This window comes from Sinohyriopsis cumingii, chromosome 1 (assembly GCF_028554795.1).
Source record: "Sinohyriopsis cumingii isolate HCF-2022 chromosome 1, ASM2855479v2, whole genome shotgun sequence".
Taxonomy (NCBI): domain Eukaryota; kingdom Metazoa; phylum Mollusca; class Bivalvia; order Unionida; family Unionidae; genus Sinohyriopsis; species Sinohyriopsis cumingii.
The window spans coordinates 121,450,399-121,467,233 of record NC_142961.1 but is presented as its reverse complement, the minus strand read 5'-3'; the positions used below and the strand labels follow the sequence as shown (position 1 = coordinate 121,467,233).

Genomic DNA, 16,835 nt, shown 5'->3' with positions numbered 1-16,835 from the left:
AAAGAATGTCCAACTCTCCAACAGCATGAGAAAAATCTATTTGAAAAGTTTGGTTTGGCAAAAAAGGTTGATTTTAACCATAACTAGGAATGATAAATAAACCGTAAAAAGTGCCATTAACTGAAAGAGCAAACAATTTTTACTTATGTTATACTACCATATATACTTGCTTATAAGTCAAGTCCCACTACAAACTGCACAGATCCAGATCTGCCATTGCATAATGCACTGGCAGATCTGTGTCTGTGCAGTTTGTTCAGAGTAATCAGTTGAACAGTCAACATAGACTCTGGCCTGTAGGTCCTTATGCTATGGCAGATCAGGATCTTTATTGTTTGCAGTTTGCCTTGACTTATAAGTGAGTACATATGGTATACACAAGACTGTAACAGTGTAGGTGCAGATCTACCCTCACTAAATTAAGTGTGTGTTCTGACACTGAAGTTTATACATAACAAACAACAGTGAAATTTCCATCAAAATTGTTGAACACTTTCTAGCTATTTCAGTTTTTAAATTTCAGCGGAGACAGCTTCCATATTTTAAAATGAATGCTAACTGTGTAGCTTGAAATTACATAATTATTACATTTTAGTGTCAGCGATATAATTATTATAATGCCAACAATAACTATTACATTATAATGCCAATATAATTATTACGTTATGTCAACAATATAACTATAACATAATGTCAACAGTGTATTTTTTACATTATAATGTCAACAGTATGATGTCAAGTTTTGTTCATGGTATATCACAGTGCTGTGAAATGTGGGAAAGATAGGACATAAAGTGATGTTCACAGTGCTGTGAAATGTGGGAGAGATAGGACATAAAGTGATGTTCACAGTGCTGTGAAATGTGGGAGAGATAGGACATAAAGTGATGTTCACATTGCTGTGAAATGTGGGAGAGATAGGACATAAAGTGATGTTCACATTGCTGTGAAATGTGGGAGAGATAGGACATAAAGTGATGTTCACAGTGCTGTGAAATGTGGGAGAGATAGGACATAAAGTGATGTTCACATTGCTGTGAAATGTGGGAGAGATAGGACATAAAGTGATGTTCACAGTGCTGTGAAATGTGGGAGAGATAGGATATAAAGTGATGTTCACATTGCTGTGAAATGTGGGAGAGATAGGACATAAAGTGATGTTCACAGTGCTGTGAAATGTGGGAGAGATAGGACATAAAAGTGATGTTCACAGTCAGCTTCTGTCTCATGAAATAATCAAGATGAATATACATTTATAATCACAGTAATAATAGTGTGTGAAACAAAATGATAAACTCAACAGAGAGTATACTAGGCCTTCGGAAATTATTGCCAATTTATAATGTACCCTAAATCAGCTGTGCTGGCTTTCTATTGCAGAAAACCCATGTGATGTCGATAATTGTGTCATACTGAAAATATTCACTCATCTACATTTCCTTTTCTTTGTGTAATTGATAAGAAAAGTTCTACACTTTTCAATGTTTGATGAAATTTTTAAATACTCAGTTCAGCGATTTTTGTTATGGGTATTTAGTGACAGGTTACTTTTTCCTGTACTTTCTGTGTTCTGACCCTTTCTTGGGCTTTTATATATTCAACAAAGAGTGACACAAAAAAGCAATTTTCGATTGATTTCAATGTTGCACCATGAGACAGCCCAGGGGACATGCTCACGCCTCAGACTGCCAGTGCACCCCTAAACTTAACCAATCTTCTTGGCAATTCAACCAAAGTGCATTAGGTATGTAAGTTGTTGAGTTTCAAAAAAGTAAAATGCTTGAACATTTTGCAACATTTTTCCTTAAAATAGAATGAACAGCATAGACTTGGTCTGCCAGTGCATGTGACTGCAGATGTTAATGTCATTGAGCAATGGTGATTCTGTTATGGCAGTAATAAATCCAGAAGATAAATGAATATTGATGTTATGGGGAGGGGGAAATAAAATTGAAAGAAAAAACCCATCTTACACTTTGGTTTATTTTGTACTGAAATATTATATTGTGTTGTATTATATTATATTGTATTATCATATTTATACTGTGTCTACATGTTTACAAGTCAAGTCCAACTGCAAAGATCATAGACCCTGATCTGCAATTGCATAATGTGCTAGCATATCAAAGTCTGTGTTGTTTGTTCAACTGATTACTTCTAAAGTAAAAGTCATACATGTCATGTATATGGTCAAGACTGATTATTTCAACATTGGGTTATAATCCTCTTTTTCGAATTTGATTCGACATTCCTTTTAATGGCAATTATTCATTTAATTTGGATACTCATACTTTCATATTTATTTTAGAAGGTCTTTATTAACGGTCCCCTAGAACAGAAGTGGGCAAACTTTCCAGTGCAAGGCCGCATACACAAATTTACACCTTGTCGCGGGCCACATAGTTCATTAAGTAAAATAATTAATATTTGAAATAGCAAAAACAAAAGGTTTTTCTAAATAACATCTAATTAATTTTCAGTTGTTAATATGTTGTTAATATTTGAAAACTTAAACTTAAACTTCAAAAGAAGCACATTTATTTGATAAACAGAGTAACATATACAGAGTCAGTGTGAATGATGACTTGTTCCTAGGCCGCATGAAAACCCTTGGCAGGCCACATGAAAGCCCTTGGTGGACCACATGTGTACCGCGGGCCGTAGTTTGCCCACCCCTGCCCTAGAAGTACATACACTATCAACTTTAAGTTGTCATCTAGTACAGTTCAGATTGAATGTTGTGCACTGTGATATCACTGTGTAAGCTATGCATGTTGATAAACAAATTCGTACTACCCCATATTGTGTCAGTAACACTTGATGTGCTTCTTTCTTGACTCAGTTTAGTACCTGGGCACCATTGTAAAAATCCATAGTGATCAATCATTTTTGCCTGGATATTTCTTGATGACAGTTAAGGTGCAGCTAATTCAATAATCAGGATTGAATAGACTTCGGTTAAATAAAATTTCTATGAAAGTTTAAAACAACAATTTATATTTAATTTCAGATGATTAAATGTGCATACATGACCTATATGACTTCTACTATAAGTAACTGCATTTACTCAGTTCTGCCACTGCATGATGCAATGATGGATCTGGGTCTGTGCAATTTGAACTGTACTCGATTTAAAAACAAGTATGGGAAAATGATGTAACCTTCTGAAGCTGTCACCAGCCAGAACAAATATTAAGTTTTAAAGCAGACAAGATAAAATTAGCACCAAATCTGTTATTGGTTTACATGATGGGCAATATACATTCAGCAATGGTTTGACGCTACCTAAAATCTATTGGTTGGCTATGTATCTGGGTTTTTTTGCTTTTAATTTATTATTTTTTTTCTCTTTCAAACCACTTAATAAGTTCACTAAAAATCAGACAGGTTTATCAGAGCATATACAGTAACTGTGATAAGGACCTAATCATATAAAATATGTCTAAATCTTTTGAGTGTCTGAGGACAACATCTATGCTTCAGGTGTAAATTAATGGTTTTTCAATATGAAGGTACTGTACTCCAAGAGAAGAGACTTATTTGAGTTATAAGAAGATTGGATTAAGGTACTTCATTTTGGCCTCACTCTCAGTACCATATAGCAACCATAAATGCAGCTTGTATGTTAGTTTGACAGTGTTTCCAACAATCCAGGACATTTTTCCAAGCACTTTAAGGGTTTAGGCAAAGAAAATGACATAACCATAAACATGATACAAGTTTGGAGTTCGGTTCCGGATATTTTACCTGGATTATCAAGGTGAGGATTACGAGTGGGTCTGATTTAGAATCCAGAAAATAAAGAACATATTTTTGTCTGTAAACTTAAAGTTCACTTAACCTAAATCTATTTACACACTTTCTAATCCAGAAAATAAAGAACACATTTTTGTCTGTAAACTTAAAGTTCACTTAACCTAAATCTATTTACACACTTTCTAATCCTTCAGCCTGCTTTATGCAGTTGGGAATTGTATTGCCAGACAAGGCTCATGGTGTTGATTTAATTAAAGGTAGTTGATAGGTTGACAAGCATCATCTGGCAGTATGGTAAATATGCTATGGGCATTAACCTGTAACTGGCACCTTTTCATGGTAATCAGGTTAAGGAAATTTTAGACAATGATGCTTTACTTTACAGGGGCATTTAAGTCATCAATCATCAGCTCAGGGCTGAAATTTTGGAACAAAGTTGAACCTAGTAAATTCTGGTAATATATTGAGAAAGAAGTTATGAAAATTTTACTTTTACTATAATTGTGAAGTCGTGCAAAAAATTGTTTCTCTTCATTGACAGTGCAATAATTTTTATCCGCAAGAAATAAAAAATCGGCAGTAAACTTTTTCCAAAACTGTGTATATATGCTTTAAAGGTGATACACTGTGTAAAATGAAAGCTTGTATACTGTACAGCTTCAGCTTGGAATGATGCGATTATTACATAACAATGATGTTGATATGACATCACTCTTTACTTAGATGTATCACAGCACTATGAACTCTGGGTGAGGTTAGCCAGCTTCTGCCCATTGTTATGTAATGTAAAGGAAAAGTGTTTTTACAATTTTTCTAACTTGAATAATAGTCCCATGAAAGAAAATAATAAAGTTAAATGAAAAGTAATAGACCTTTGGAAACCTTTAGCAGTTTATAACCTGCCATTAATTGGTTGCATAGTTTTTCACTCATGGAAAACCAGCATGATCTCAAAACTTCTGTCAAGAAATCAACGTACCCAGGCAATAACATTCAAAACTGCAGATTGATGAAGTTTTAAATGCTTATTCAGTCATTATTGTGTGAACAATTAGTGACCATGCACATTTCCCCATACTTTTAAAAATAATAAGCTATACTTGGTGATAAATATTTAGCTAAGAGTAGCACTAGAAAATTCATGTCAACCTCTGCATTTTGCAGCGATTTTTTTTTTATCGCTTGGTCCCTAGCCAAAAAGAAATCAATTTTTGCATACCTGCCATTAGGAGCATACCTGTTATGACATCCTTTCATAGATCCATCTGTCCATCCATCTCTTCCCAATTATATTTCTCCACATTAGCTTGAATTAATCACATAAACCTTTTTGCAACATTTCTGGATGACTTGCACTTGGGGTAGGTGGGTCAAAAGGTCATTGTCACTGAAAGAAGAAAAATGACTTTATAATAACAAATTTAGCTCTGGACCACATACTTTGATCAACTTTTTGAAGGGCTTGCACAAGGTATTGAAGAGGTCTTTGCATTTCAGGGTTAAAAGGTCAAAGTCTGTGAAAAAAATGAGTTTTGGATCATAAGTTTTTCTGTACAATTAGTTCCAGACCAAACTTTGTAGATAACTTGCACTTTTGATAATAAAGAAACCTATAGATGTGGATAGGCATAGGTCATGATTGACCACTCCTGTGGCCTAGTGGTTAGAGTGTCCGCCTCTGATGCGTTAGGTCGTGGGTTTGATCATGGCCGAGTCATACCAAAGACTTACAAAAATAGTACTAACAGCTGCCTCACTTGGCGCTCAGCATTAAGAGGGATCAAACCCACAACCTCCCGCATCCGAGATGGACACTCTAACCACTAGGCCACTGGATTGGTCACTAAATGTCAAGGTTATTGAGACACATTGGTCAATTGTCTCATGAGTTAATGATGCCGTACTAGTGCTTATGTGGAGACTATTAAAGATGAGGATCTCATTTAATATACGCTCTGGTCTCTCTTGCTTAAAAAGATAAAAACTGCAGTATCTCACATGATTCAGGTTATTTGGTAAATGTTGGTAGATTTTTTTGGTATATATTCCCACGATATTCATCCTCTAGCTTTTGTTCCAGAGTTTTCCATTTAACTGTTTCAGGTTGATTGGGTAAATTTCAGTTTTTTATTTCTGCAGGATTTCTCCCAAAAACTTTTTGAGAGTTCTCTTTTGATTCTTCAATTAATCTGTTATCTATCCCTATCTTGTAGATCAGCATCATATATTGGTTAGATAAGGCAAATACTGTTTTACTGACCCCTAGCTGATGTGCCCAGCAGATTCAAATTTGATGGCAAAATTTATTTGTTATCTGGCTCTGAAGCAGATGGATGTGTAACCCAAGAAGGTTTCTATCTACTTTGCATCCATCAGACTGTATCATTGATTTCATACCCTCAGAGGTTAATTTCAACCAGTAGACCAGTCTTTTCCCCAGGAGTTGACAGAGCTGCCATGGTTCCAGTGTTACATGACTGGTTCACTTTTCATGTTGCATTGAAATTTCATAGCATTTATACAGCTCTGAGATATATTTGAGAAGCAGACTATAACTTTCTGTACATCTGCAGCAAACTCTTGAATTTTATTTTTACTAATTAAAAAGTTGAATAGAAATCTTGGTGTTTTTCTAAAAAAAAGTTTATGAAGATATTTAGCTGGAAGAATCTAGAAACTGTTTATTCAAACATTTAGTACATATTATGATTTGTAATTTCCTGTAGCTGAGGAGACAAGAACAGCTAAACCAGATCCCAGAAAAAAAATCAAATGATAAAAAAATGCATCCATAATCTTGGAAGTTTTTACAGCTTTGAAAACTTGTGCTGCTACCTTTAAAAAGAAGTTATGGCATTGCCATAAAATGTCATTGAAAATGTATACTAGATTTGACATGGTTATTATGTTTCTGAGAATGTTCTGACATTTTTTTATTAGTAAGGAATTAAGAATCAGCCATGTAGAATTGAGAAACAAATTAGTTTTTAAAAAATTGTGAGAAAAGGTTAATTGCCACAGTGCCAGTGAAATTGTAGCAACAGCTTCTGCTGCTAGAAAATAGATAAAAAGTGCTTGCAGACAGTTGGGTACAGAAAGAAAAATAGAACTGGAATTTAACAGCTACAGAACTTCCAGAATTTAACAGCTACAGGTAAACATATTTTGAGAATTAATTGCCTGAAAGCAACTGTACAAAAGAAATCTGGAGAGTTCTTTTGGGAATAGCTGTCACCTTCAGGCAAGTAAAATAAACCAACAAACCAGTGCAACACAAAGGAGAGGAGAACAGCTTCAATAAATCTTGTTGATTCTGACAATGTTTTGTCAGCAGTTTGACAGAAGATGTAGAACTGCTGCATCCAAGATGTGTGTTGTCAGCCAGCTTCTGTATCAAAATATTGATAGAGAAGATTGGATTACACCTCTCCTCTAAAACAAACACAAGCTATACAGGGAATATTATCAACCCCTTTCATTCTGCTTGATACATGTACATATGGAGAACACCACATGGCTGAATTGATACCAAGGACACCTAATTTAGTTTTAGAGCTTGAATGTTTTTATAAGGAAGATGGTTGAAGCTGAGTGTCAGTTGATACACAGCTACTGCCTGAGGTGTGATTATTCAAAACACAGACTCAGTATTCTAGATTGGGACTGTTTGGACCACATGCTGTAGAGATTAATGTATTAATTCACTCCTGACTCTCTGAAGCTGTGGAGTAATTCATATGACATTCCCTGATAAACACTCAGTTTGCAGTGTTTTGTGTCAGATGTTTCATATTGTGGAACACCCTCATGGTGAATAAATATTTGGGACCAGGAGAATTTCCAGACTTTTTTTTTGTTAGTGTCTCAGTCAGAAGACTTTGTATGATAGTATTGATTGTTTTTTCTTGCAAGTGGAACACTGCCTCCTCATGGAAGTATACAATGGACTAGAAGGACAAAATATTTTCAAACTATTATTTTTCTTTCTGCAAATTACCTGTTAATTAGAATGGTAATTCCAACACAAAAATGGATATGAACTTACTCTGTCCTTTCTTTTTCATGCTTGCTGTTGTGGTGGCTGCTGCAATCACAGATGGGGGACCAAGGTAGAGTACAATTTTTTTATTTTCTGCTTAATCATTATTTAATTCTTTGAGGTTCAAGTTTTGTTATTAGGAATTCATGCTTTAGCAAATGGGTTGCATGGCCAGTTATTTGAAGTAAGTTTGGTGGCAGAGACTGGGTGTAAACAAATGAGATACTTTTCAAATTTAACAAAGCAGGTAATATTTTCTAATTGAAATACAACTAAATCATCCTTATTTGGTACTTTAGTGAAAGAAATATTAAATTAAAATTATTTTGTTTTGAATTCTGAGATTTATTTACTACAGCCCTAACTGGTCCCATATCATTTACTACCCGTGCAGTAACACTAACATCCTTTAGGTCAGTCATGAAAGTCCTAATTTTGCCAGAATTTATTTTTCCAATGATCATCCTGTCTAAAGAGGGAAGCATAAATTAACATAAATTATACACTGATTCTTGCTCCTAATTTTATTTCGATATTGAAACCTTATTTTTTATTTTATTTCTTTTGTACATGATCTTGTTGTGCCTATTGTCTGCGGGAAACTGAAGGGCTTTAGATACGACTACCAGTCTTGAAAGTGGTGACCTTACATACTGTTTTTTAAAGCATCTTTCAGTATTTTGTCTATTTCAGTTTTTTTTCCTGCTATTTTACAAGTCGGGGGAAAATAAAATCTTGCAAATATTGTAATACAAACAAATATTCAGGAGGTGAACTTTTTGTGAGACATTTTTTGATACGTATGACCACAAACTTACTTTTTGAATTTCCTTAGTTCTATCGGAGTGTCTGAGCAAAATGCAGTCATTAATTATTAATTAATTAATCGTTAACAAATACATTGTTCAGATTAAAATTATTAGGCAATTTTATAGACAAAGTTCAGTAGTATGAAAGAGGTTAGGTTGCATTAGTACTGGCATAGCCTAGCTATGTTACCCTGGGGTCAGCCTCTTTTTCAGTTGCTATTTAAAAAAAAAATCTTTGAATTTTGGTCAGAAAAAAGATGCAGAGTTAGTAATAATAGTTTTAGGGTGCAAATCACTTGAAAATAAAGGTAAAAATGAGGGCAAGAATTTGTGAAAGAAAGTTGTAATTCTCAGTTAATTGGAGAGGATTTAGAGCACATAATAGGGAGCAGTTTGGAGGAAGCTATGTTACAGATGGTCTGTAATCTAGAAGTTTTGAAGCAAAACAATACAAATATGCATCTGTTTGCTTGTAATGTATTATCACAATATAATTATGCCCTGTTTTTATACATATATTTTTACTTAACTCTTTGCATTAATTTTACACCTGGTTGATTTGTATTAAAGAATAGTTGTCTTCCCTGACAAGTGGGAAATATAGGTTTACAGGTTTTTGTAATTTTCTTTAATTATTAAAATTGATTTGAGAAATTAGGGCTGAGAAAACACCAACAAATTTCTACAGGATGAAAATGTGATTTTTCACAAATGGCAGTTTTTCCTGAAACCTGACAAAATTATGTAAAATTCCTTTCAGTGCAAACTTTTAACTAATCTCAGAGCTGCGAGAGAAGGGATGTTTTTGGTCAAGTGTACTCTGAATTAAATAAGTGCTTTGTCTGTGTACAGTTTGAATTTTACTTATAAATAGCTTAAATAAATTTCACTTGTTGATTTATATCAAATGCAAACTTTGCTACATAAATGTATTTCATTCTACCCATTGGTCTCTGCAGAGTGGGTAGGTAATTCATTGTCCTTTTCTTGGGCTTTTCCTGTCAGATTCAATTTCCAGACCTGGTGTGTTTACATATTCTTTTAGTACGTGGGAAAGCCTGCCAGTAGCTTGTCGTGGGTCGGTGGTTCTTCCCTGGGTTTTCCAGCGTTCTTCTTCCACCAGTTATACTGGCCGCCATGTATAGCCTATCTTGTGCTGAAAAATGGCGTTAAACCCTAGAATAACAACAACAACATATTCTTTATCTAAGCATGTATGGGTTAATTTATTTAATGTGCTGCTTTTAACATGTAGTAATCGACATAAGTCAATTTTTTTTTTACAAAAGCATATATAAATAGAAATCTTAGAGGATGACTTTCAGACTTAAGACAAAAACATGGGAGTGTCTTAATCAACACAGAACATGCTAATACATTTTTTAGCAGTACTTGAAGATTTTTTATATTACTTCAAAATTAGTACACATGCACTTCCATTTCCAGTAAAACAAATTATAATTAGAATTGCAAGACATCCAGCAATAGTGTTTTCTAATTAGATTGGGAGAGAATTGATAATAATTGACAATTTCCAAGGTTTAGCTCTATATTTATATGTTCATTTGCTTACAGATTCAGGAATGGCACAGTTAAAGCTGCCACTTTCATCATTATCAACAATTTGTTGATAGTCATGGCAACAAATACAGCTTTTTGTGTTCTGGTGGTGGAAGCTTAGGAGGTTGTTTGTGTGCCAACCATTGACTTACCATATATACTTGCTTATAAGTCCAGTTCAACTGCAAACTGCACAGACCCAGTTCTGCTGTTGCATTATGTACTGGCAGATCTGGGTCTGTGCATTTTGTTAGGATTGATCAGTAGAACAAACAAAATAAACCCTGATCAGCAGGTGCATTATACTAGACCAGATAAGGATCTTTGTTGTTTTCAGTTTGACTCGACTTGTATGTGAGCAAAGACAGTACTCATTTGTTTACCTGGGTAGTTGTGTATTTTCATAGTATTAATTCATTCAGTGTTATAGTGGCAAGAAAAGAATTCAGGTTTGCTAAGCATTTAGAGACAATTCCAAAGTAATTTCATGAGAAAATTCCGCTATACACCAACAGCTTAATTTATACAAATGATTGGTGCTTCTTCTGTTTGCACACATATGGTATTGTCAGGCATTTGGAAAAACAGTTTCACTCCAGGGTTCTCTATTTTTGGTGCAAATGGTTTGAAAGTCATAGGGCATATAGTACAGATTCCTAGATTCACAGCACACTCAAACCCTGGTTAATTTTCAGCATAGTAGTCTCTTGTTTGATATTGCGAACAAGACAGGAAGCATTATATTTAGTGAATTGAATGAATAGAGAGACCAATATTTACACCAGATGAATTTCAAAATGCATTTAATTGAGCTTTTCATACAAAGAGACAGTTCATTATATACTTTATATATGCATGAAGGTGTGGTCAGAGCTATCCAAGTATAGGTTTTAATTTTGGTAGAGATCTTCAGCATTGCACAATATATATTTTCCTCATAATCTCAAGATTGTATCAGTTTAAATCTGTATTTTCTCAAAAACTTAGGATAACAACTATTTAAATCTGTGTATAATATATGACAGTCGGCCATTTCAACAAAATTTCTAACTGTATACAGCATGTCCGGAGACAGTGTGTGTAACAATACTATATTACTGAATTCTCCATTAGTTAATTTTTCTGTATCAACTTATTTGAGTGTAATTTTGAGAGATATATCAAATTTTAAGACTTTATTGATGTGATTTAGAATAGAAAGTTTTCTGAACTTTGTTTCAGGTCATACAATTATTGCAAAGGCTTGTCTTTACATAGAACATGATCATAAAAATACTGAGCTTTCAGCAGAGTTGTCAGTTTATTGCAAAAGTTTGATATGTAATATTATCAAACATTATTTTCAAAATATTTATTTGTCTACATATACACATGAAATGTGTCATTGTTTTGAAAAGTGTTTTCATGATATGAATACAATCGCATGACAGACTGATTTGAATTAAATAATATCTCAAAAGATGGCACAGGTTGATGTGAAAGAATTAACTTTAATACTTCTGTAGTGATAAAAACAATACTAAACTTGAAAATAAAAAATGCATAAAAAAATACAAGAGCAAAGAGCATGTTCTGATATTTTTTCTCATACTTCTGATTACACCAGCGATGCACATGTACTTTAGGTGAAAACTGTTTTTACATACTTATGAGTCCAATCCAACAGCATGCAACATAGATCTTGATCTGTCATTGCACAATATGATGACAGATCATGGTCTTGGTTCTGCTGATTCTCCCAACAAACTGGACAGATCCCAACAAACTGGACAGTTCCAGAACTGCTGGCACATTATGTGCTGGCAGATCTTGGTCTGTGCAGTGTGCAGTTGGACTGAACATATAAGTGAGTATATATGGCAGGCCATTTCAGAAAGCAAATAAACCCCTATTCCACCCACTGTGATGATAACAACTGATATCTATTTTTGCTTTGTCAATCTGTTTTGTTCATGTATGGGTTTACTGTTGGCTCCCCATTCTCTTATATGGGCCTAATTTATATCTTGGCATATTTCTAATTCGGAAATGTGTTTCCTTTTAATATAACCAGACACTTCATTTGTGTTATTTTTTAAAGGCTTAATTTACATGCTTTCTTTTACATACCTGGACATTAATTAACTTCTATGTACTGTCTCATAAACGTGCTTTGCTTGCTTACTTAAGTTATGTGCAGTCTTAAGTTATGTGCAGTGTGATTGGTCTCATATTGTAATTGTTGCTTGTATGTCATGTAAATCATGTTCATCTAAGGTCTTTAAGTTTTTATAATGTTTGTGAAAGAAAAGAACAAAGTCGTTAGAGCTTATGATTAATTTGCTTTTGAAATCAGGTCAGCAATAAATAAGTCTGATTTTATTGGATTTTAATGGACTACCATTCTGTCACTGTGATAGTTTATCAAAGTGAAAGTTGGCTTAGAAGTCACAATAAATTATAAATACAAGACTGTACATGAAACTTTGACCTAGGGATTTTATAATGATAACAAGTTACAGATGTAGTGTAATGTTATATGGGGCAGGATGAATTGAATACACAGAATAAGCAGTTACCATAGATAGGGCAGGATTAATTGAATACACAATACAAGCAGTTATCAGGTTTCACACCAGTAACAATTTACTGTATTTGCTCATGCTGGTGTACACTGAATTGCAAACAGGGTATTCCCAAATCTTCTGTTAGACCAGGTTCTAACCTGTTTCTTTTACTATATTTATCAAATATGTTGGGATACCATAAAAGTTTGGACACACTAAATTATGTTGATTTTTACAAAAAAAAATCTGTTTGTAATGTGCTGTTGAGGGGTTATTTCAATTCTGTAACTTTTTTATGTTGAAAATTTTGGCACACTTATGCAATGAATTTTTCCTTTAGATATTTTTTGTTCAGCTTGCTTGGTGATTAATTGTCCATTGTATAGCTCCTAATCTAATCACGTTGATTAAGCAGTGTAAGATGTTGGCTGGAAGGTTTACTTACAATGGTAAGTAAACTGTTGGGTGTCCCTTTCATGTAAACTTACATTGGATATTATATACTGACATAATTTGCATAATAAACAGTAATAATCAGCAATAAACAGTAATAATCAGTAATAAACAGTAATAATCAGGAATAAACAGCAATAAATAATAATACTAGAAGCACTACCCAACTGTTTTATTTCATTATATTGAGAGATAAAATAAGGCAGGAAAAAAATTGTCAGTGTAAAAAATCTTCATTGTATTGCTTGCAAAATGTAATGAGAATAGGGTACTTGCATCAATGAAAATAGATTTTCAGCAATTTCGAAGACTTTGACTATCACAGCCATAGTGGTTGCTGTCAAACCCGTGAAAATCAAATTCTGAATTTGAATTCACAAAGTTACCAGTTACTTTATGTAGTCACTTTTGAGTTGCCATTTTTCAAAGCACATTGATGTCACCTCATTAGTATGCATGGAGCTCACTCATTGTCAAACTCCTCCAAGATTTTGATGATGTGAGCAGATACTCCAAGTGCTTTTAGTTACAGAGATGTCTGCATTGTTAGGAATATGATCCAGCTGGAAAGGTTGTGTATATATGTGGCATCATGCATGTTGAAGGAGACAACTAATTGAAGGAATTTGTTTGACCTGGGATGTGTTCATTGATAATGTCCATGCTGAAGTCATGGGCTTTTTATGGAGTTAGGTTTATATACAAGAAATTTAAGTTTGTATTTTAATGCTTTACACATTTCTGCCATTGCTTTTGTTTTCTTTTATTTTGGTATGCATAAACTTACCTGTTACTGTATAACCATGATTGTACTGATGTATGATTAAACCCTATACATGGGGCCCCGAGTGGCCAAATGGTCTAAAGCGCTCACCATTACGGATCACTGCCATCTCTCCTCTGTCTGCGTGGGTTCGAGTCTCAGGCTCGGCCAATGTGGGTACGTGAGAAAGCATACCAGTAGCTTTTCATGGGTCGGATGTTCTCTCTGGGGTTTTTCTGGGTTCTTCCTCCACCATTTACATTGATCACAATGAATAGCAATTCTTATGTTGAAAAATGGTGTTAAACCCTAAAACAACAACAACAACCCTATACATACATGAAACTAAACTCTGGACTTAAAATAATTATGAATTTTTAAAAGCATTACAATTGTAACAAAATTCTCTTTATTCACCTTGTTCTTTCAAGTGTCAGTATCATAAAATGACATTGATAGTAATGGTTGGTGAGGGAAGATATATATTTGCTTGCAGAAACAAATTCTTTCTGGTTTTGTTTGTTTTTGTTCCCATGTTTTGAGATAAGGAAAAAGTTAGTATTTTTCCAGGCCCAAAAAATGGGATGATTATATAGGATGATTATATAGGATGATTGTGGTACTTATGATTTTGAGTGAACAGCTTTGACTCATTTTGTCCATCTGTCATGTGTCATATGTCATGTGTCATTTGTCATGCATCATCTGTCAGTCAACAGTTGCTTTTTTGTTACAACTCCTGATGGCATACATCTGACCTGGTTTCAATCCAACTTGGAACATGGGCTTACATCTCAAAATCTTGGGTCAATTGGATAACTATTGAGCTCCTTGCATACTAATGAGGTGATCTTGCATTTGATTGGCTGACCTTGTTGCCACTTTAAATATGATTTTGGTCACACATGAAGTATTTGCTTATATCAAGTTCAATAAAGAACAAGATGAAACAGATAAAACATGTCTTAATGAAGTGATCATGCAGGTGATTTGCTGAACTTGTTACAGCTCTGGAAGTAATATTTCAGTTTTGATCAAACTTGAAATATGGGCATAGTTCATTAGGAGCTTGATATTGAGTGAAGATAACATATAGCATTGAGGTTGCTTTTGCATCTGATTGGCTGATGTTTTAACTGGGGAGGCCTGGGGTTTCTGATTTGATTTTGAATACAGTGTAGAATATATGCTTAAATAATGAAGTCCTTGTTCAAATTTAATGAGTGAGTGAGCGAGCGAGTGAGTGAGATACACATATTATTGAGGTGAAATGGGTCAGATGGGCTGAGCTTGTTATCACTCTGGAAGCCATATTTCTGATCAGTTTGAATCAGACTTGAAATAGGGTCATATATCATCAAGATCTTGGACAACTTCAAAATCAACTAGTCAGTGACACCTGTAGGTACCAACAGTTTTTTGCCTTTTGCTTTTGGTCCTTCAGTGGAGGTTTATAATGTAAGAAAAAAGAGGGGGAAAAACTGATCATAAACATTGTCCTTTAAGATGAGGTGTCCTTTTTAAGGAGATATCTGCTGAGACAGATTTCACTAGCTGGATATATGGAGGTTATATTATTGTGACTTGATTGTATTTAGATGTTATTTGTTTATGAGTTGAAGACAAAATCTGTTTAAATAAAGTATCAGATTTGGTTTAACAGGTAACTTTGCTGTTTCAGAGGCATCAAGTGGGTTGGTTGGTTTTTTAGCAGGCTCTTTCAGCACCTTATCTGGCTACAGAATATACAGTATGTACTTGCTTATAAGTTGAGTCAAACTGCAAACAAAGATCATGATCTGCCATAGTATAATGTGCCTGCAGATCTGGGTCTATGCTGTTTGTTCTACTGATTATTCCAAAGAAATTGGTCAGACCCAGATCTGCTGGTGCATTATGCAATTACTTATCTTGGTCTGTGCAGTTTGCAGTTGGACTATGAGTATATACAGTAATACATGGGAGCTCACTGCCTTTTCCAAGGACACACTGAGACAACAGACATGGGCTGGGATCAATCCCATCATCCTTGGATTTTGATTCTGACTCTCAGACTCCAGGAATACCATGTCTTCCTTTCTTTAAATGTGACTATTGTAATACAGAGAAATGAATTAAATGTGACTAATGTAATAAGAGAAGTGAATTAAATGTGACTAATGTAATACAGAGAAATGAATTAAATGTGACTAATGTAATAAGAGAAATGAATTAAATGTGACTAATGTAATAAGAGAAGTGAATTAAATGTGACTAATGTAATAAAGAGAAGTGAATTAAATGTGACTAATGTAATAAATTGAAGTGAATTATGACATTTTATCAGTCTTTCTGTAGGCCAGTTTTCTTTATTAACATACTGTGCCTGCATATCAGGGTCTGTGAAGTGTGTGTTGACTCATCAGTAGAACAAACAACACAGAACCTGATCTGACAGTGCATTTATATCAGGGTCTATGGTTTTTTTGCTGTTTGACTTGGCTTTTGAGTACACAGGGTACATTTATCTAAAGATAGATATTAAAATGTTCAAGAATAATAGAAGGGTTATACCCTTAAAGCAGGTGTAGAATTGACTTGTCTACCAGTCTGAGATGTAGGGAGATTACTTTTTGACTAAACATATTAATTGTGTAGATATTGATAATCCTCTGACAAGAAAATTACATTAGTTGGCCAAACTGCCAAGTGCAATTTGTATACACATCTGTTCAAATGAATGATATGGGTCCACCAAGTTGATGATATCCGTCTATATGACTGACACCATCTTCTTGTGTTTTTTTTGTCTACCAAGCAATCCATGGTGAATTCACTCTTTGACAATAAAGAGAAAACTTAATGAAAGTCAAAATTAAAGTTTATTGGTCATATATGACAGTTTTAATTGACTCCCACTTTTTGGGACA

At 34.2% G+C, this 16,835-nt stretch overlaps 1 protein-coding gene across 1 annotated transcript in view; it reads left to right on the top strand.

The window, feature by feature from the left end:
* Positions 1 to 16,835, top strand: part of LOC149807757 (muscle, skeletal receptor tyrosine protein kinase-like) — a 164,975-nt gene that overhangs the window by 77,982 nt on the left and 70,158 nt on the right. The window contains exon 5 of the mRNA XM_089970143.1: positions 7,853 to 7,865. Within this exon, the coding sequence (XP_089826269.1) occupies positions 7,853 to 7,865 (13 nt within the window). The remainder of the gene's footprint in view (positions 1 to 7,852; positions 7,866 to 16,835) is intronic.